Raw genomic sequence first — 22,072 nt, forward strand, 5'->3', positions numbered from 1 at the left:
GTATTGAGAATTCAGAGAATTTTCTAAGGGGTTTGCAGCTGGGACCACTTTGTATCTTGTCCCCAGCACTGCAGCTCTGATGGTTACTACTCAAGATACATGTGATGATGATTTGCTCATGTGATCTGTGATTAGAAGGTTCAGGAGGAATCTCTGTTTTCTTGCCCATAAAACTGCTGCTTGTCAAGTGAACAAAGTCAAGGGGAGACAAGCCCTAACTTAGACTCTGATTAACTCAGAGCTAAGTCACCAAGGTGGGAGGAAAATGGGTATTTAAAGGGCAGAAGGAATGCAGTCAACTTTGTTGGAGGGTTTATTTGTAAATTTTAGTGATGGAAGTGGTATGGGTGCATACCACTGTGTCAGGTAGGCGAGTGAAATTGTTCCCCCAATAAACAGCCTGTAAAACAGCAGTCAGCAGAATGGGCCTTTATTTGGAAAAAGGATAATTGATTTCTAAGTATTTAAATTAAGGCAGTATAACACTGGAGTAGAGTGTGTCTCTCATTAAATGAACTTGTGTCCTTAAAAAGGAGATGGGTTAGGGAGACAGCAGAATGGTTCTGCAAAAGACTTTCATGCTGAGGAGGTCCTGAAGTCCTCAGTTCAAGCCCCAGCACCACCATAAGCCAAAGCTGAACAGTGCGCTGGTAAAAAAAAAAAAAAAAAAAAAAGTGTCTTTTCTTTTCTTTTTTCTTCTCTTTCCATGCTCATAGGAAAGAACCATTAGGAATGTGGTGTAAGATAAAATAAATTTATTTGGATGCAGACTCACACATAAATGAACATCATGTGAAGATGGTGGCAGAGATCAGGGTAATATTTCTCTAACCTAAGGAATGAAAATTGACAGCGAGCCACCAGAAGATCAGAGCAATCATCGGAGAGAGGTTTTTTTTTTTTTCAATTTGTTATTAGAGACAGAAATTGAGAGGGAAGGTGGAGATAGAAACAGAGAAACCTACAGCACTGCTTCACCACTTGTGAAGTTTTCCCCCTGCAGGTGGGGACCAGGGGCTTGAACCTGTATCCTTGTTCACTGTAATGTGTGTGCTTAACCAGGTGTGCCACAGCCTGGCCTCATGGGAGAGATTCTTTTTTTAAAAAAATAATTAATTGATTAATTAATTTTGCCTCCAGGGTTATCGCTGGAGCTTGGTGCCTGCACCACAAATCCACAGCTCCTGGAGGCTACTTTTTTCCTTTTGTTGCCCTTGTTGTTTTATCATTGTTGTGGTTATTATTATTATTGATGTTGTTGTTGTTGGATAGGACAGAGAGAAATTGAGAGAGGAGGGAAAGACAGAGGGGGAGAGAAAGGTAGACACCTGCAGACCTGCTTCACCTCCTGTAAAGCAACCCCCTCTGCAGGTGGAGAACTGGGGGCTCAAACCAGCATCCTTTCGCTGGTCCTTGCGCTTCACGCCATGTGTGCTTAACCCGCTGCACTACCGCCTGACCCCTGTGGGAAAAATTCTTACTCTCAGAAGAAATAAACTCTGATAATATATCAGATTCAGACTTCCAATATCCATACCTCTTGGACAATAAATATCTGTTGCTGATGTCACTGCTTATTGTAGTTCCTTGGTATGGGAGCCCTAGGATATGTGTGTATATATATGCTTCTCACTTCACCTTTACTAAATTTACCTGAAGAATCTGCTCAGGAAGTGCTATAGTAAAAAAAAAAAAGGGGGGGGGATGACAACAAAGTCCCTGGCCAAAAGAAAAAAGAAATGATGCATGCTTGCAAGAAGCCTTGTACTCTTATTACCTTAAAAAATAATGAGATGAAGTGTTCCTGGAAAATAGAAAGAATGAAGAATGAAGTCACTAGCACTTAGGAGATTGATTAAAATCTTAGTGCAGGGACTAGAGAATGGCCTTTGCTGTTATTTGACACCCAGGGCCCTTGAGATAATGATCTCACTCTCCTATAAATTCTTGCTGACTTGAAGCAAAGGGTTGCCTTCCATGGCAGCTGTCCCTGGTCCTGAGCACCCACCACCAGCATCAAGGAGGCTGCCTTTGTTCAGAGTGCTCTGTAGCTTAAGCTCCTGCTCTAATCAGGCTGGGGCTGCACAGTAGAATCTCCTGGCCTCTGTGTCAAGTCCAGCTTGTGATGGATGTGATTTGGGTGCTGTACAGCACCTCCCCCAACCCTACACCCAACAGAAACACTGGACCCATGCTCTCAGATCCATTGCACATTTTGCATAAAAATGAATATATTATCTCAGGACAGGATGACTAGAGCGCTCTGCAATAAATAAAAGTTCTTACTTTTCAGGTCCCCATGGACTTATTTCTTTTACTGAAAGCTCTCAGTTGCCAGTTTGCTCTTTGTTGAATCAGTCATCTGGTACTACACCCCCACCCAAAGAGGGGAGAAGTAGGATTTAAATGGATCTCAGTGTTTTGAATCCCTTAGATACTTGCTCTTCATTCCCATGTGATTTTAGTTTCTCAAAGTTGATCATATTATTTCAGTGCAGCTATTCCCTTCACTTGGAATAGAAAGTATTCTTTAAAAAAATTCACTTATGGGGGGGATTAGGCAGTAGCAGAGCAGGTTAAGCACATGTGGCTTGAAGCACAAGGACTGGCTTAAGGATCCCGGTTCAAGCCCCTGGCTCCCCACCTGCAGGGGAGTCGCTTCACAGGCGGTGAAGCAGGTCTGCAGGTGTCTGTCTTTCTCTCTCTCCTCTGTCTTCCCCTCCTCTCTCCATTTCTCTCTGTCCTATCCAACAACAATGATATCAACAACAGCAAAAATAACTACAACAATAAAAAAGGCAACAAAGGAAAAATAAATAATAAAAAAATACACTTATTTCATAGGAGAGACAGCTTCACATGAGGGAGAAAGAAGCCAGAATAGTATTGAGGTGGTGCCAGGGGTTGAACAAGGAACCTCAGATGTGAAAGACCAAGACTCAGGGCCAGGGTTGGCACAGCTGCTAGAGTGCACATATTACCATGTACAATGACCAGGTTCAAGCCCCTGGTCCCCACCTGCAGGGGACACTTCATGAGCAAAGAGCAGTGCTGCAGGTGTCTCTCCTATCTGTCTCCTCCTCTCCTGCTATCTTTCGCACCCTCTATCAGAACGGAAAAAAAAAAGGCCAGTGGAGTTGTGTTGGCACTAAGCCCCAGCAATAACCCTGGTGGCAAAAAAATAATAATAATGATTGTGTGCTCTGCCAGTTGAACCACTTTCTCTTGTTTCTTTTTTTTAATTTTATAAATTTTATTATAATGAGAGAGATACAGAAACAAGAGCACTCCTCAGCTGTGGCATATGGTGGTACTGGGGATTGAACCTGGGCCTTTAAAACCTCTAGCATGAGTCTTTTGCATAACCATTATGGTGTCTCCCTAGCCCTCTGTCGTTTAAGTTCGGGGCTCCAGTAGGCCAGGCTAGCTTCACGGCGGTAGACAGAGAGTCGAGGACACATGGCTGAGCAGAGAAGCTGTATTTCTTTATTCAGGAGCAACGATTCAAAAAACTAATCACCACACAGATCTGTCCTGCATCCTTCTCCTCCAGCGGCAGGAACTCAGGAAGTACGTAGGGTAGGGGGCAGGGAAAAGGGAGAAGCGCAAAAAGGCAAAGACTAAACCACAATCTCGGGGGGGGGGGGAGTGAATCCTAACCAATATGAAGCATACCAACAATTTCTCCTTTTCTTTTTAATTAATTGACCATAGTATCAGGAGTGTGGGGTGAACAGAAACCTATATCATACAGGCATTTTCAAAAAAGAAACTGGCACAGACATGGAGGAACAAGTAAGCGAGCAACAAGAACCAGTGTGCTGCCAAGGGAAGGCCTGAGGGGGCATTTTTTGCCTCTGTGGGCAAGGCTTATCAGCTAAAGAACAGTTCCTGCCTCTGGGGGGGCGTTACTTGCCTCGACGGGCATTTTTTGCCTCTGTGGGCGTTACCTAGCATGGAGGGAGGGTATGGCCTGGAGTCCCAAGGCAGCTGGCTGCAGTCAGTCTTTGAGAAACCCAGCAGCATAAAGGGAAGCTGCTAGTTTTGTGCAAAGTGTCCAAGAGGTATACCAGTAAGTCCGATAGAAGTGCCAGTCCAAAGCAGATGTCCACGGAAGAATGTCAGGGGGTGGAACGTTGTATGAGGAAGGTCAGCTGCTGGAATTCCACTTTTCTGTAGAGAACTGACAGCTGCAATTCACTTACTTATGAAACAAAACTTGTAGCAGTTTAGAAGTTTACCACAATTGATAACTCTATTACAATTGGAAGTCTTTTTTAGTATGATTTTAAGGTTGTTTAAAGTTTAAACAATAAAATGTGGCAAGGTAAACAGAAGAACCATGGAAAAAAAAGCCTCAGGCATGAGAATCATTAGCATAACCATTGTGCAATCTACCATTCCTAACTGAGAAGGTATTTGAGAGTTTTACATATCAACATCTTACTTAACCTTTTGTTACACCCATTCAAGATGGAGACACACCCTAGGTGTGTGCAGGTTTTTTAGACCAACTTAGTTAAAATATATTGATTTTTAACTAATTTTTACCTCAGACTTTAAATGTACGTTAATTTTACCTTTATGAGAACTATGTTGAAAACCTTTTTCATTTAACTCTGTCTGGTAAGAATATAGCCTTAAAGTTACATTTTTAACCTTAAAGTTAATGTTTACCAAACTTTAAACACACACGTAAATATGGTCTTTAATACACAAGGAGAAAACCCTTTGTTACGAAGACATGTCACTTTAAACACAAATGATCTGTACTGTCTTAGCCGTTTGGGGAGTGTGTTGTCTAGCGGTGGCCTCTTGCGCAACTTCAGCTCCAGGAACTGTAGGTTGTGATCTCTGCAGGGATCTCTGCGTATTCTACCTCCTCTGCCTTCAGAGCCGAGCTGGGGATCTTGGCCAGGGGACCCAGTCCTGGCAGGGAGCCTGCTGTCTCCGGGTGGTCCAGGATCTTCCCAGACTTCATAGCAGGAGGGCGGGCGGGCCGGCCGTGCATAAGGCGCGGGCCGAGGTGTCCTGGGGTGGCGGCCAGGATGGGTTGCACCCCTGCCCACCACGTCTGCTGCCCTGCTCCCGGCTGCCGAGCAGCGTGGAGGGAGCCCACACCCAATGACCCGCACCGCACGGCTGCGAACTGGTTCATGTGGGTGGGCGGCGGGCAGAAAGCAGTGTGTGGCCCAGAGAGAAATGTTCCAGAAACAGAAAAACAGTCTCATGAAGAAAGGGCAGAGGCCTTTGGAAACCTCTTCACAGTCAGAAAAGCAGGCCATTGTAGATAGGTAGCCAAATTGTCTTCACTTATCTGAGAGATGTGCAGGTCATGTCCTACGTTGTAGCGCCATATGTCATTTAAGTTTGGGGCTCCAGTAGGCCGGGCTAGCTTCACGGTGGTAGACAGAGACTTGAGGTCACACGGCTGAGCAGAGAAGCTGTATTTCTTTATTTAGGAGCAACGATTCAAAAAACTAACCTAAACTAATCACCACACTGATCTGTCCTGCATCCTTCTCCTCTGGCAGCAGCAGCAGGAACCCAGGAAGTACGTAGGGTAGGGGGCAGGGAAAAGGGAGAAGCGCGAAAAGGCAAAGACTAAATTAAACCACAATCTCCCGGGGGAGGGGGGGAGTGAGAACAAACCAATATGAAGCATACCAACAGCCCTCTTTTCGTTTATTAAAAAATATTTATTTATTTATTTATTTATGAGATAGAGACAGAAATTTAGAGAGGAAGGAGAGAGAGAGAAGGGAGGACACACCTGCAGCCCTGCTTTACCACTTGTGAAGCTTTCCCCCAGCAGGTGGGGACCAGGGGCTTGAACATGGGTGGTTGCACAATGTTGTCAGTACTTAACCAGGTGCAACACTGCCTAGCCCCCCTAATCCTAACCCTAACCCCTAACCCTAACCCTAACCACTTTCCTTGCTCTATTCAGTGTAGTACAGTGAGGAGGATAAATATCAGCATGAGGAGTAAGGTGAAGAATTAGAAAGGATTTGTTGGGCAGGGAGCTTACTTAGATCCTGGCTAAATATGGGTAACTACATTTAGGAGAGATTAACTACACTTGTGGGTAATCTAGTCCTTGGATAATAGACCTCTCGAATGTTTCCCTGAGCACAGATGCTCTGCAGACCTTTCCAGTATAAACCTTAGATTCCTTCCTTTGAGTTGCTCCTTATGTAGATGTCGTCTCAGAATCCCTTATATTCTGCTGTGTTGGTGGTTTGTAATCTATATTCTGTATGGTCTCCCTGAGCAATATGGCTGTGCTTATGATGGCTCCCATCACACAGGCGGAAGGAGTACTGTGTATGTGGCTCAGCGAGGGCTGTTTTTCTGAGCCGAGCCCCGTGTGCTGGCTTTCGGATGTCTGGGCAGTGACAGAAAGCAGCTGGTTGGCCTCTCCTGACAGAGTTTCATAGAGAAACCCTAAGAAATCATGAAGTGGCCAAGCGACACTGTGCCCAGTTGAGCAACTATGCTACATGATGACAGAGGAGGACCTAGTGGGGATTGAACTGTTAGGTGGAAAACTGGGAAATGTTACACATGTACAAACTATTGTATTTTACTGTCAACTGTAAGCCATTAATCCCCAGAGAGAGAGAGAGAGAGAGAGAGAGAGGGAGAGAGAGAGGAGAGAGCACCCATGCTACATTGTTCAGGGACCCCAGTTCAAGCCCTAGCCCTAGCTCCCTATCTTTACAGGGTAAGCTCCACAAGTGATAAAGCAATGCAGCAACTCTCTCTCTCTCCTCTCTCTTTCTCTCCCCCTCCTTCTCTCCTCCCTGTCTTTCTCTCCCCCCTTCTCTCTCTTGCTTCCCTCTCTATTTCTTTTTTTAATTTATTTCCTTTTTGTTGCCCTTATTGTTTTTATTGTTGTTGTAGTTATTATTGTTGATGTCATCGTTGTTGGGTAGGACAGAGAGAAATGGAAAAAGGAGGGGAAGACAGAGAGGGCGAGAGAAAGATAGACACCTGCAGACCTGCTTCACTGCCTGTGAAGCGACTCCCCTGCAGGTGGGGAGCTGGGGTACTCAAACCAGGATCCTTACACTGGTCCTTGTGCTTTGTGCCATGTGTGCTTAACCCGCAGCGCTACTGCCCAACTCCCCCCTCTATTTCTATCACTATCAAATAAAGTGGAACTATGGAAGTATCTTTACAGAATGAATGGACTTCCTTCTAGGAGTGAATATTAGATAAACTTCATCTCAGTTATCTCAGAGTCATTTTATAAAATGTCAGCTGAAAACAGGAAAAAGAAGTCTATCTTTTTAAAAAGTAAGGTAGTTAAGATAGCACAGCAGATAGCATGGCAGTGGGGATTAGAACCTAGGCTCTAGGTTTGGGTTATCTTGATATGGCTGCTTCTTCCATTTGAAACTAACACAGTCTGCCCTTTCTGCCTTTCCTGCCTTTCCTCACTCCACTCATCTAATGTTCAGTAATAAAATTCTTCTACTTATCCCTTACCACCTCTCATTTCAGAAACTTTTTTTAATTGCCACTAGGGTCATCACTGGGGCTTGGTGCCAGTATTACCAATCCACTGTTCCCAGTGGCCATTTTCCCTTTCCCTTTCCCTTTCCCTTTCCATTTCTCTTTCCTTTTCCCTTTCCCCTCCCCTCCCTCCCCCTCCCCTCCCTTCCCTTACCTTATTTTTTTAAATTGCTAGCAGGGTTATCACTGGGGCTTGGTGCCGGTATTACAAATTCACTGTTCCCCTTGGCCTCCTTCCCTCCCCTCCCCTTCCTCCTCTCCCCTCTGCCTCCCCTCCATTTCCCTCACTTTCTCCTCCCTCACTCCTTCCCTCTCTCCCTTCTTCCCTCTCGCTCTCCCCCCTCCCTTTACTTCTCTGTGTCTTTCTCATTAAAATAAATAACATATTTTAAAAGAATAGGTCTTAAGTATCCTACTTTAAAAAAAAAAAGAAAAAACAAATAAGATGATATTAACAATAGCAATGAGCAAGGATAAGCAAGGAACCAGTGAAGTTGCTGGAGATTCCACTGAGAATGCCAGGAAAGAAGTGGGGATGTGAGGAAAGAGTGAGAGGGAAGCAGCCCCTGGTAGTAGGGGCTGGGAGTGGCACCAGGAGGAGAGGCTGCCTTTAAGAGGATCTGGCATCAGAGATGCCCTAGCTGCCTGCTGCGTTGCTAGGATGCTCTTGGCAACAGTGTGATATGTATAATATGGTGCCTTGAGAGGCAGTTAAATCTTTTCAGACAGAGAAGAATGGATTTTTTTAAAAAAACATTTCTTTTGGCTTAGCTTTATTGCTTTGAGTGTGAAAAGCATTTACATGATTCAAAAGTCAAACTACATAAAACGTCATTCTTGGGATCAGACATGTAATTGTTATAAGTGGGGTTTTGAGTTCATCCCAGTATAAATAAAATAATAGAAATTAAAAATTAAGTGTAGGAGGCTGGGTAGTTGTGCACTTGGTTGAGTGCACATGCTACCATGGTCCCCACCTGCAGGGGGATGTTTCACAAGTGGTGAAACAGTGCTGCAGGTATCTCTCTCTCTCCCCTTTCTCGATTTTTTTCTGTCTCTACCCAATAAATGTTTTAAAATTAAATGTACTCAAAGAAAGCTCATCCTTGCCCACCACCCACAGTGAAATATAGAATGTTTATATAGAAAAATATATATATTCACTACGCCCTTCTTGTGATTCTTTAAAGAAATAATAACCAGTGCCTGGGGAGATAGTACCAACTGTTAGAGCACTGGCCTTTCATACCTAAAGTCCCAGTTCCTTCCTCAGCGCTGAATGTGCCGGTGTGGGGGTCTCTGACTTGACCTCACTGTCTGTCTTCTGTGAAATGTTTACACCTGCTCATGTATAATAGATGAAAGAAATCAACCAGATGTATAATTCCATTTTCCATACAAAGCCACATACTAAGACTAGACCTTATGCATATTGGTTTCTCAATTAATGTGGCGTTGCGGAGATCATTTCTCCCCAATTCTGAGAGGCCTTTCTGGCTGGCTGGCTACTCTGTTCCTTGTGTGTGCGTGTTCTGTAGTGTGCCTGCATGTTAATTATTTTCCTGACCTGCTCTTTGTGGGCAACTGTTTTGTGTCCAGAATTCTGCTGTTGGAACTAGTGCCATGAAATTCAACCTTGTGCATATTAGTGGAGAGAAAAATCACTAAACAGATAGTATTTGTTGTTACTGTCCAAATATTGCCAACTTTCCTTTCTGACAGCTGTGAATGAATATGCTTAGAAACTGTGCAGCAATCCAATGTCTTAACCCACTAGATCAAACCCCTGAGGCTCAGACTTCCTCAGACTCTCACTCACACACCTGGATATATCTACATGGATCGATATCTAAGGAGATGAGGCTGGGAGAGATTCCTTCTTCAGAGTCTCACTCATCTGTTAATGACCCAGGAGGAAAAGGTTCTGGAATTCTCCATCAGGTTCTCTTTCCATCACTGATAGTGATAGGACCATGTAGAGGCCTTGGAAGTAGGCAAAGTGATTCCTGAGGATAATGTAGATTTGTTTGGGAGAATACTGCTCAGAGTTCATTTTGCTGTTGTAAAGTTTGTGACTCTGAGAAGACACCTTTTAGGGGTCCCTATATTTTTAAATCTTTATTTTATTTTGATAGAATAGAGAGAAATTGAGGGGGACAGGGTAGATAAAGAGGGAGAAAGACACCTGCACAGCTTCACCACTCATTGAAGCATCCCCCTTGCAGGTGGAAACTGGGGTTTGAACCTGGGTCCTTGTGCATGGTGACATGTGTGCTCAAACAGGTGTGCCACCACCAGCCCTGGGCTCCCATTCTTTTAATCTACAAAATGGCATCCCTAACATTAACAAACCAAGAAGCAATCCTTTGCAAAGGACAACACATAAATGCTGTATTTGCTGTTATGAGTCCGGAGGTACAGTACTATGGTCTTGAACAAGTCAGGAGCTGCTTCAGAATAAAACTTACTTAAATTGAGGAAAACCCTGCATTTGGCAACTGCTGTGCCTGCAGCCGAGGTGTCCAGGATCTAGAGGGCTGTGTGGCAACTCGGGCTCCTGCAGCAGCAGCAGCAGCAGCAGCAGCAGCAGGAGGAGGAGGAAAGGGTCTCAGACTGGGTTCTGGGTTCCCTTCTTCTTCTAGCGTTTGCCTCTGGGTTCCCTGAGTTTGGGGACTGGTGTCTGGGGAGACTGCTTCTTGGCTATGCAGAAAGTGAGTGTCAGGTCTGAGAAAGCACACGTGTTTGATAGTGATGGAGTAAAAGAAACTTGCAGTGCCACTTGGAAGAAAGGCCCTGCTCTTCAGTTTATCATAAGACTCCAGTGGAATGAGTGGTAGTGTGGGGAAGAGACCTGAAATTGTTCTTCGCTGCTAAAGTGAATTGACTTCTTTGGCTGTCTGAAAACTCATTTCGTGAACTGAACTAGAGCTCACCCATTACAAACCAAGCACATTTCCCCTGAATAGAACTGGGTCACTTTGGACCGCCTGGGTGTGCTGCAAGTGCCTGGAAGCATATATTTCTACACCTCCATGTAGTTTCCTGTCCTTATTGGTATGACCTGTCTGGTTTAGCCAGCATAAGCCTGGAGCTTGCCACCTCTCCCTTGACTGTCCTCTGTAGATGGGGCGGCTGTTTCTGAACTCCTTAGAAGGAGAATGCTGTGCCTGTTGGGAAAAGACCAAGGAGGAAAAGGGCCTGGCCCGAGCCCAGAAAGCTCCCCCTGCCCACTGCCTGCTGCCCGCTGCCCACTGCCTGAGATTGGGGTCAGGGGGTCTCCGTGGCACAGTCCCAGCCCTTCCTGGAAGGTTTGTTGTCTCTGTATCTGTTCCAGATTCCTTGTTTGGTGACTTTGCATTGTGATATTCCAGGGTTTTATTTGCACATGAGGGCTAATGAATTGGATTATCAACTGACACTGTGAGTTAAAAAAAAAAAAAAGACAATTGGGGCCCAGGTGGTGATGCACCTAGTTGTTACCAGGTGCAAGGACCCAGGTTTGAGCCCCAGATCCCCACCTACAGGGTGGGGGACACTTCAAGAGCTGTGAAGCAGGTCTGCAGGTATTTATTTCTCTTCCTCTCCCCTTTCTATCTCCCCTCCCCTCTCAATTTCTCTCTGTACTATCTAAATACATCAATTGAGAAATAAAAAGAAAAAAGTAAGCAAGAATGAAAAGAGCCACAGGGAGTGGTGGATTTTTAATCCTGGCACCAAGCCCCAGCAATAACCTTGATAGCAAAAAAAATAATAATAATAAAGGGGGGTAGGGGCAGGGGGCAATAACGGCACGAGTGGAGTAGTTTCAGAGAAGGCTTGTTCTGATGGGCCCCAGCTTTCCTTGTGTGCAGCTGGCTGGAAGGGTGCTCTTGTTTGCCAGTGGGGTCTGCTATCTTCCTCACTCTGCCCTGGCCTTGGGGGCCTGCAGTGCCACCCCAAGAATGACACATGTTAGGTTTTGCTGTCAGGTGCAGGGCAGACTCTGGCTGTCTCTCTTCTCTTCCCCTTCCCCCTGCACTCCCTTCTCCCATCCTTCCCCTCTTTCCCTAGGAATGAGGGAGACACTGATGGGTGAACCCTGAATTAACAGAAGTCTGGCAGATATCTGTCCTCACTGGGAGATCCATGATTTTGAACGTGGCTTGTGGAATAGTCTGAAATATAAAGGGCTAAAAAATGTTGAAACTGTAGGAAATATCTTTCAAAAAACACACAATGGGAGAGTATGGAAAATGTTGTAATGGTTTTATTTCTGACATGCTGTATTTAATCAGTATTTAATCGGTGGATTAAAGATAGTGGATTGTCTCTGGGAGGCAGCCTAGTGGTCACACTGAGGACTTGCACTAGGGGCCCAGCCTCATCCTCCTGCTTTCTGAGCTCAACAGCCTGCTGATCAGACAAGAACAAAACCACAACAAAAAAGGGACAGTTTTCAAACTGACCTTTTTAAGGAATTTGTCATGCTCTGCATATTCAGAGATATAAAAGGTTAGATAAGTAATAGGGGGAAATGGTTGCCTTTCCTCTATTCCTTCCCTTTTAACAATTTAACAGTTTTTTTTTTTTTTTTAACTTCATGGTATGGTTGAGTCTTTAATTTGCTATCATCCCCATGTCCCCAGCTTTTAATTTAATTTATTATTATTTTTTATTTGATAGAAATGGAGAGGGAAGGGGAATATATAGAGAGAGACACCTGCAGACCTCCTTCACTGCTCATAAAACTTCCCCCCCTGCAAGTGGGGACTGGAGGCTTGAACCTGGTTCCTTGCATATTGTAGTACATGCACTTAACGAGGTGCACTACTCCCCAGCCTCTGGCCCCCAGCTTTTTTATTTTTATTTTTTGCTATCAGGGTTACCACTGGGGTTCTATGCCTAAATGATGACTCAACCATACCCTCCAGTAATTTTTCCCCCTTCTATTAGATAGAGGAAGAGAGAAATTGTGAGAGAAGGGGGAGATAGAGAGGGAGAGGTAGAGAGAGAGAGAGAGAGAGAGAGACACCTGTAGCACTGCTTCACTGTTTGTAAAGCTCCCCTCCTGCAGGCGGGATCCAGGGGCTTGAACCTGGGTCCTTGAGCATTATAACAAGTACACTCAACTAGGTGTGTCACCAGCTAGCCCCCTCCCCTATTTAAAGTTATGATAGAGACAGAGAGAATAGGGGGAGAAAGAGAGATGGCAGGGGCAAGAAAGACAGAGGCCTGTAGCCTGCTCCACTGCTCATGAAGCTTCCCTCCACCCCACCCCCCACACAGGTGGGACCAGGGACTTGAACCCAGCTCCTGCACATGGTAACTTATATGCTTTACCTGTCCCACCTCCACCCCCCACCCCAAGACCCTGAGCATTTTATACCATTAGCTGTATCTGTGCATACTTTCTCCTTTTTGTGAGGCCCTTTCAACAATGTACAAGTTACTAGGTAATAACAGGATCATTTCTTTCTTTTCTTTCTAGTGCACAGAGGCCAAAAAGCATTGCTGGTATTTCGAAGGACTCTATCCAACATATTACATGTGAGTATTTGCACGTTATCATTGGTTTGGTTCTATGTTCACGTCTTCCTCTGAATTGTTTTTAAAAATTATTTTATGTTTATTTGGGGCATTAATGGCTTACAGTAAATAAAGTTGCTAGTTCATGTGTAAAACTTCTCAGTCTTCTGCCAGACACTCTCACCCCCAGCCTAGGTCCTCTTCCACCATCACACACCACAACCTGAAAGCCTCCCGTAAAAAAAATGTCCTTTCCTTTGGTGCAGTACACCAAACCCAGTCCAAGTTCTGTTTTGTGTTTTCCCTTCTGTTCTTGTTTTTCAACTTCTGTCCATGAGTGAGATCCTCCCATATTCTTCCTTCTCTTTCTGGCTGATTTCACTGAACATGATTCCTTTAAGTTCCATCCAAGATGAGGTGGAGAAGGTGAATTCATTTTTAATATTCTCTCTAATAGGTGGCAAGCCTGACCCACCTAACTGTTCACAGATGAGCAAGCAGCCTGGCCTTCTTGAGGACAGTTCTCTGCTCAGACCAATTACTGTGGAGCCTGGGCTCCTGGCTGCTCTGTTCTCTCATTTATGCTGCTTTGTGTACGAGTGAGGCTGTATTATGTTAATTTATGCAAATAGGTGTAGAAATCCAGGGTAGTAGGAGTATAATTTTATGGCCTTGAGCAGGAAAAATTAGCTTAGCTGCTATTGTTTCTCTCTCTCTCTCTCTCTCTCTCTCTCTCTCTCTCTCTCCCCTTGGTGGTTACCTGGCCCTGTCACCTTTCTCCAGTTAGCATAGTCACAGTCTTCTAAGTCTTTTAAATCTCAGTCTCTGGGGGCCCAGGTGGTGGCACACCTGGCTTCAAGTGCCTGCTCCCCACCTGAAAGGGGGGAGCTTCATGAATGGTGAAGCAGATCTGCAGCTATCTGTCTTTCTCCCTCTCTTATCTCCCCTCCCCTCTCAATTTCTCTCTTTCTTATAAAATAAAATAGAAAAAAGGGGACCAGGCGATAGTGCACCAGGTTAAGTGCGCACAGCATGAAGCGCAAAGACCAGCATAAGGATCCCAGTTCGAGCCCCCGGCTCCCCACCTGCAGGAGGGTCGCTTCACAAGCGGTGAAACAGGTCTGCAGGTGTCTGTCTTTCTCTCCCCTCTCTGCCCTTCCCTCCTCTCTCAATTTCTCTGTCCTATCCAACAACAGCAATCATAAACAGCAAGGGCAACAAAAAGGAAAAAAAATAGCCTCCAGGAGCAGTGGATTCATAGTGTAGGCACTGAGCCCCAGCAATAACCCTAGAAGCAAAAGGAAGGGAGGAAGGAAGGAAGGAAGGAAGGAAGGAAGGAAGGAAGGAAGGAAGGAAAGAAGGAAGGGGAGAAAGAGGAGAAAGAGAAGAAAAAAAGTCTCCTGGATTCATAATACCAAGCCCTAGCAATAAGCCTGGTTGCAAGCATTATCTCCTCCTCCTCCCCCTTCTTTCTTCTTTCTTCTTCTCTCAGTACTTGCTAGCTTGATTGAAATAATGGTGTGTTCTTCCCCACCACCATGGTTTTAATGTATTTTTACTCATTCCCCTAGGTGATCAGATTAATTTTCCAGACTTTTTCCCCCTTTATTGGGGGGGGGGGGGTTAATGTTTTACATTTGACAGTGAATACAGTAGTTTGCACATGCATAACATTTCTCAGTTTTCCACATAGCAATACAACCCCCACTAGGTCCTCTGCCATCCTTTTCCAGAACCTGTACTCTCCTCCCCCTCCCACCCCAGAGTCTTTTACTTTGGGTGTAATACACTCCAGATTTTTTTTTTTTTAATAATTGTGTTTTGAAGTTCTATAGGCTTGGGAGGAAAAGTCCCAAATCACTTTCTCTTCAGAGAAGCTACTTTCAGTATTGAATTTCACAAAATGTATGATTTCCTAGTAATGCATGCAGTCAATCAATTCATAGCATACGTGCTACATTTTGCCAACATTTAGGGAGATTGAATGGGAAATATGCCCGTAATAGGAAAGAGGTTTATTTTTAATTAGCTGGGATATGCATTTCTCCTCACTGTTATTCTTGGGGCGTTCTTGCTCTTGAGAGGAATGAGTATGGGAGGAGAAAGCTTGCAAAAATGAACAGTGTGAAGCACAAGAAAACAGGCAGTTTTCCTGGCCTTGGTTTCCTGTTGATGAGCAGGACTTGTTACTGCCCACACTGCTGGAGTCCTGGCAGAAAGTCCCTGCAGCTGTAGAAAGACAAACCCTACTAGAAAGGAAACAAAAGCATAAGGACTTGGGCTCTACAGAGCTATCAGGTTGAAGAAAAAATGCTTCTGGAAAAACAGGGAGGTGACATATTTTGGTTCTTGGTACATTCTATTTCTTTAATTCAGTTTATTCAAGAATGGGTCAACAATCTTCCAAAGTGAGTTTTTCCTTGAAGACAAATTTTTCTTAAATTGTTTTGTGAATCAGCCAATGAACCATTTTCTGCTTCCCTGAAGGTTGGGAGAGGAAAGGCATTGCTATTGTCTGTTTACTGGTTCCTTTCTCTATCTTCCCTTCCCCTCTCAATTTCTCAGTCTCTACCCAAAATAAATAAAATAAAATATTTAAAAAAAAACACACCTCACTTAAGAATGACACCCCCACTCCATGTTATCTTTCATTTCTTTCGAGTAAAGTGCTTTATAGGATGGGGGGGCAGTTAGCATAATGGTTATGCCAAGAGAGTCTCATGCCTGAGGCTCCAAAGTCCCAGGTTCAATCCCTCGCACCACCACAAACCAGAGCTGAGCAGTGCTCTGGTAAAAAAACAAACAAAAATAAAGTGCTTTATAGATCATTCTCCAAATTAAAGAATTCCTTACGAACTTTGTTGGCTTAAGCTGGTGTCCTTCAGCTGGTTGCTCCAGGTTTCTTATTTTCCTTTGATAACGTTTTGTTCCAAAGTATACCTGTTTTGTATTTCTAATTTGCAGAGAAATGCATTAGGGAGAGAAGATCTTGGTTGCAAACTTTAGCTTCAGAGATTTTACTCTTATATCTGAAATCCAATTTCAAGTGTCTCACCAGAAATCCACATGGCATTGTGCAGATTTCTCTCCACTCTCCATGCCCCTGGATTTCATTCTAGCATGACAGCTATTTTGCTATTAGATGCTTAACCCTTTAACAGATAATTACATTTACACTGTGTGATAGTGCGCCCTCTTTGTCTCTCTGCCCATTCCCCTATACCAGGTTTTTTAATCTTAAGAGTGCTGAGCTGGAAGACTGAATATGTATGTACGAAGAAAACTATTTTGCTTATATTTTGAACAGAATTTTCCTTTAGAATCCAAACAGAGAAGCAACATTAATTTCTTTTTTTAAAAAAATATTTATTTATTTATTACCTTTTGTTGCCCTTGTTGTTTTATTGTTGCAGTTATTATTGTTGTTGTTATTGATGTCATCGTTGTTGGATAGGACAGAGAGAAATGGAGAGATGTGGGGAAGACAGAGAGGGGGAGAGAAAGACACCTGCAGACCTGCTTCACCACCTGTGAAGTGACTATCCTGCAGGTAGGGAGCCAGGGGCTTGAATCGGGATCCTTAAGCGGGTCCTTGCTCTTTGTACCACATGCAACATTAATTTCAAACCTCCATTTATTTATTTATTTATTTATTTATTTATTTATTTATTTATTTATTTATCTTTCTTCACACCCTTTGCTGCCTCTCTTTCCTGTCTGCTGTTTGTCCTTTCTACAGATCCTAATTAAAATATTCCCCTTTTGTGCTTTGATTCGGGACTTACTAGCTATGGTGTGGCTTTAAACATAGTGAGTGGTCCTGTGGCTCACCCAGTACAGTTCTTTGCTTTCATTCTCTGCTTGTATTGTTCTTAAAGGCTTCCTTGTTCAGTAGGCTTTGTCTAGAGGACTTAGAACCTGCAGAAGACTGGGCAGGGGTCGGGTAGGGGTGGTGCTTGAGAAGGGAAAGTGGACTTTGGGGCTGTGTTGGGCTCAGGCTGCATGGATGTGAAGCAACACTCTTTCCTTCCTTGTTTGGCCTCTAGAAAGTGCTATAGACAAATGTGGCATTTGCAAGAGAAGAATCTGCCCACCCAGGTCACTGCAACTTCCTGTCCCTTGAGGTAGCTGGGCACCCCTGTCCTGTCGCTGGTCCTGTGCCCAGTGTCCTGTGTGTACAGGAGAGCAAAGAGCCGTCCTATCTCACCAACTTCTGCCCGGTCTCCAAGACTCCTTGGCCTTACTCCTGAGTTCTCCCACTTTAAAGCTAGTTTAGTACCAGCTGCCATGCATGTTTTTAAGGATTATAACATCACTAATGTTTGCAGCTTCATCAAGTCTTACATCAAGCCAGTGGGTCTATGTCCAGAGCTGACTGTCTAGACCTCCTGATTTAGACTCCAGGCTGCTGCCCCTGGAGGCAGGGAAGCTGAATGGATATGCCTCCCCTCTGGTTCATGTTCCTGGGGCATGGGTGCAAACTTCCGAGCTCATCTGCAGTGTCCACAAGTTACTGGGCCCCCTCAGTGTCAGAGTGGGCACTACTGTGGTCATAATTGACATCTCATAGTCCCACTTCCCCCTTCAATAGCCACCCAGGCCACTCCAGAGCATATTCTGTCCTTGAAGCTGACACATCCTGGGTGACACCCTGTGTTGGGGAAATTGTGAGGTCACCAGCTCGCACCGTGACCAAACCTAATTATGGCTAACACCCATGTTTGCAAGGTGCAACGGGTAAGCCTCCGTGAGCATGTTGCCTGCATGCTCTGGCAGTGGCCTTTCTCTTCCTCTCCCTCTGTTTTAGCTGATGAGTGTGGCCCCTGGTTGACACTCCCATGTCATGTTGCATTCCAGGACTTGCTTGAAGTGTTCATGGCTTCCCCTCAGCTGGGAGCTATTGAGTGTCTGTGTTCTGTCTTGTTGACCTTTCTGTCTTCCATGCTGCCCCATAGGCAAGGTTAATTAATAGCTAAAGCCAAGTGTGGCCAGGACAGGGGTTAGAGAAGGAGATGGAGGATCTGGCTTTGCTGGTAGGCAGTGTTTTAAGTGTTGAAGTCCAGCTCTACCCTTTAGCTATTAGCTCCTATGTGTTCTTGGGTAAATCTTCCCCAAACCACTTAGGCCAAGGTCCCACCCTGCTCGTTGAGTAACACCCTCTGGCTCACTGCTCAGAGTAATTTAGAGCACAAGGATTGAAAGGTGACAGACTAGCCAGATATGGTATAGTAGCAGAGGTAAGAATACAAAGATGAGAAGGATTTTCAGCTCATTAAGCGTCCAGCCTCCTTGCCAAGCGCAAAGCAGCTGACTAATCGCTTCTGTCAAAGTGGCCAAAGTTACCTTTCTTTGCAGGTCTTCCCAATACAGAAGACAAGAAGGTGACCACACAGGCAGGCAGTAGCATGGATTTACTATTTTAAAATTTTATTTATTGGATAGAGACAGAGTACTTGAGAATGAAGGGTAGATAAAGAAGAGAGATACCTGCAACCCTGCTTCACTACTTGTGAAGCTTTCTCCCTGCAGGTGGGGGCCAGGGACTGGAACCCGGATTCTTGCACATGGTGACATGTGCTGTCAACTAGGTGCAACACTGCAAAGCCCCCCCCCCCCCAGCATGAATTTAGGAGCCAGTGGCCACTCACTGTTTCATCTCTGAGCTTCCTAAGACATCTCGATACTAGGTGCTAAGTGGAATGTCTCTGAAAGTCACGTACATGGGCATTTGTTCAGACAATTTTTTTGTGTGATTCTTTTCAAATACTTTTATTGGGATTGGATAATGGTTTGCAGTCCAGTTGTTGGCAATGGGTACAATTTCCTGTCTCCCTGTGATAGGTGTCTACAAAACATTCTCACCACTAACTTAGGTCTATTTCTACCATCATGCACCAGGACCACAACAAGCCAGAGGAAGCTACTGATTGGATGGACAAGCTTCCTGTTCTTGATGAGTAGAATTAATGGAGTCTGGTCATTGTTCTGAAAATATATGGTAGGGGAGAGTAGGCTGGGTCTTCTTAACTAGATCCCCATGAATTTGTTAAGGTAGATAGAAGGAGAAGGAGAGGGAGAGGGAGAGAGATATGGAGGGAGACAATACATCACTGAAGCATTCTTTAGTGCTGTGGGAGGCTAAGCTTGAGCTGGTGTTGCTCACAAGGCAAAGCACTTGCCAGTGAGCTATTTGGCTAGCCCTAGACTCCATTGATTAGCACTGTGAACCACTGCCTTGTTGACCTGTGAGAAAAGTTTACACCAAAGATAGTCCTGGATTAACCTCTATTCTGAGACTACTGAGGCCATCTTTACCCAGTTTTGTAGTTGAACTGACAGCAGGAGTCATTAAGCCCTTCCTTCTTCATCTGGGCCTCAGCTTCTCAGGGGTCTTTGCATATGTGAGTCACCTCTGACCACCATATGGAGGAAACATAGGTGTTTGGGTTCTAGGTATTACGTTTTCTCATTATTTTTACGTATTTTATGGGGGGGGGGGGAGAGAGAGACTGAGACCATAGCTCTACTCAGCTCTGGCTGATGGTGGTTCTGGGAATTGAACCTGGAACCTCAGAGCTTCAGGTAGGAGAGTCTTTTGCAAAACCATTGTGCTCTCTCTCCAGCCCCACACTATCCTTTTAAAAACATGAGGGGGGGGGTGGACCTAGGATCCCTGCTCAGCTCTGGCTAATAGTGTGCTGGGGATTGAACCTGGGAGCTCAAAGCCTCAGGGTTGAAAGTCATTGGCATAACCATTATGCTGTCTCCCCAGCCCCTTCAATTAGTCTAATGCTGAGTTCACCTTTCAGTGCTGCTGGAGGAGAGTAAGTGGGGGAAGGTCTCCTTAGTCAGCTGCACTGAGGCTCTAGGGCACAAGGATAGGGAGGCAGCCACCTGTTGGAGTGGAGGCATCTGGTCCCTTGTGTAAGGAAGAGGCATGTGAAACAGTTGATGAGCACCCTGAGTCGTGCAATGTTGCCGCTAGTGTTGACTGAGTGCCGGTGCTTTTACATCATTGCTGAAGAGTCAGGGAGCTGGCAAAGTGGGGCCCTGGGGTGGAGATGAGGCGGCAGGAGCCGTGGTCTGTGGTCATCCTCAGCAGACTGTGCCCAGCCTTGGGTGGATGCTGTGCTCTGGCCATCAGTCTCTGCCAGGCCATTCTCGGTCTCTGTTCCTGAGACTCCCGATGATGTGTGAGAACTCTTGGGACACGTTCATGTGACCCTGGTTTATTGTGTTTCTCTGGAATCAGTTCCCTGTGATGAATGATTAATGCTGGGCATGAAGGAAACACTGTCTGCAGGTGTCAGACCCAGATCCCAGAATCTAGCTTTGCAGAGCTAATGCCATGCCCTCTAGCTAGGCCTGAGGTGCCCAGGTCAGCTCCAGGTGCCCCCAAGTACAGAGCCACCTCTGGCCACTGGGGGAGGTGCAGGTATGCCCACACCTCCCACTTCGCCCCCCTGCCTTCAGGAGTCTTCTGCCAAGTCAGCTGGTCTCCATGTGCACAGCCTCAGTGGGGCCCAGGGTATGGTGGTGGTGGGGGGCAGGCCTGGTTGCTCCCCCTTCCCTCCATATGCCCCTCTCCCTGCTGTCCCTGTGATGAGGCAGCTAGGCACACCCTCCAGCTCTCAAGCTGGGAGCTTGAAAATCTATAGTCTCTTATGTAGTGGTCTGGGATTCTAGACATTGTGCACAGACAAACTTAACTCACTTGGCAACAAGAATGGATGTGAACAGACATGAGGTTATTTATATCATTTAAAGCATTCTCTTTAGTATGATGTGTTAAAAAGATGCACTGAGGCAGCTTCACTTTTTTTCTTATCACCAGGGCCTCACTTCTGTGTGCTGACTTTTTTTTTTTTCATATGGAGAGAGAATATGAGAGAGGGGGGAGAGAGAACAGCACTAAAGTTCTCCCCAGTGTGTTGGGGACCAGGCTGGGACCAGGGACCTGCTTGGCAATGCAGGCACATTATCCAGGTGAGCTATTTCACTAGCCCTTGACCAACCTCTTTTAGACTTTATTTGAATGTGCATCAGCTGAAATTGGGCCCCATCGAACCAGACATGGGTAAGAACAGGGGTACAGTTTTTATAGTGAAGTCAAACAAGGACATCACTTGATTGGCTGTACATTAAGTTTTTTTCATTCATTGGGAAAATGTGTTGACTGTGGACTTGCCCAAGACATTGACAGACTCTGACTTAGATTCTGGTCTATTCAAGTCACTGCCAAGTCAGTGACATCACCTCTGGCCTGTCTGTCACTTCCACCCAGTGCTCCTGTCTGATTGCTTTAGCAGACACTTTGTGCATTTCAGCATAGATCTTCCTGGTGGTGTGATGTATAATATGTGGTTTTACATAGCGTATCATTCGTGAATCCAAACAGCTGCCTTATTCAAGTATGTGAGCCCAGGAGTTTGGGGAAAGAATTATATTGGTCCTCAGAACTCAATAAGCATCATTCTTTATCCTCTGTCTTTAGTACTAGAACTCACTTTTGTCATGGCATGCCATTGCATGAATAGAATTGCTGAGGCAGGGCTGGGGAGACAGCATAATGGCTCTGCAAACTACTTTCACACCTGAGGCTCTGAGGTCCCAGGTTCAATCCCCAGCACCACCATCAGTCAGAGCTGAGCAGGGCTCTAGTCTCTCTGTGTACATCTCTCTCATTAAAATGAAGTGAAATAAATGTTTTTTTACAAAGAGTTGCTGAGGCTAAAATTAGGCTCTTTTTACATGTTGTGCATTTAAGTTTTTACTATTTAAATTTTTAATATTGTATTTATTTTATTTTTGAGAGAGCCTCAGGGGGGGGGGAGGGAGAGAGGGAGACAGTTAGAAACACCAGAGCACTGCTCAGCTCTGGCTTATGTGGTGATGGTATTGAGCCTGGGACTTAGGAGCCTCAGGCATGAGAGTCTGTTTGCATAATCATTATGCTATCTCCCCTGCCTCTATTTAATTTTTTTTAATTTTAAATTTTATTTTTATTATTTTAATCTCCTTTTTTCTAGGTCTTTGCACATCCACT

The 22,072-nt window shown here is 45.0% G+C and overlaps 1 protein-coding gene across 4 annotated transcripts in view; it reads left to right on the top strand.

Annotated features, from left to right (window-relative positions):
• Positions 1-22,072, top strand: part of VOPP1 (VOPP1 WW domain binding protein) — an 84,277-nt gene that overhangs the window by 40,063 nt on the left and 22,142 nt on the right. For all 4 annotated transcript variants that reach the window (XM_060171529.1, XM_016193482.2, XM_060171531.1 and 1 more), the window contains one exon: positions 12,989-13,047. In XM_060171529.1, coding sequence (XP_060027512.1) covers positions 12,989-13,047 — 59 coding nt within the window. The remainder of the gene's footprint in view (positions 1-12,988; positions 13,048-22,072) is intronic.

Source organism: Erinaceus europaeus, chromosome 14 (genome assembly GCF_950295315.1).
Source record: "Erinaceus europaeus chromosome 14, mEriEur2.1, whole genome shotgun sequence".
Taxonomy (NCBI): domain Eukaryota; kingdom Metazoa; phylum Chordata; class Mammalia; order Eulipotyphla; family Erinaceidae; genus Erinaceus; species Erinaceus europaeus.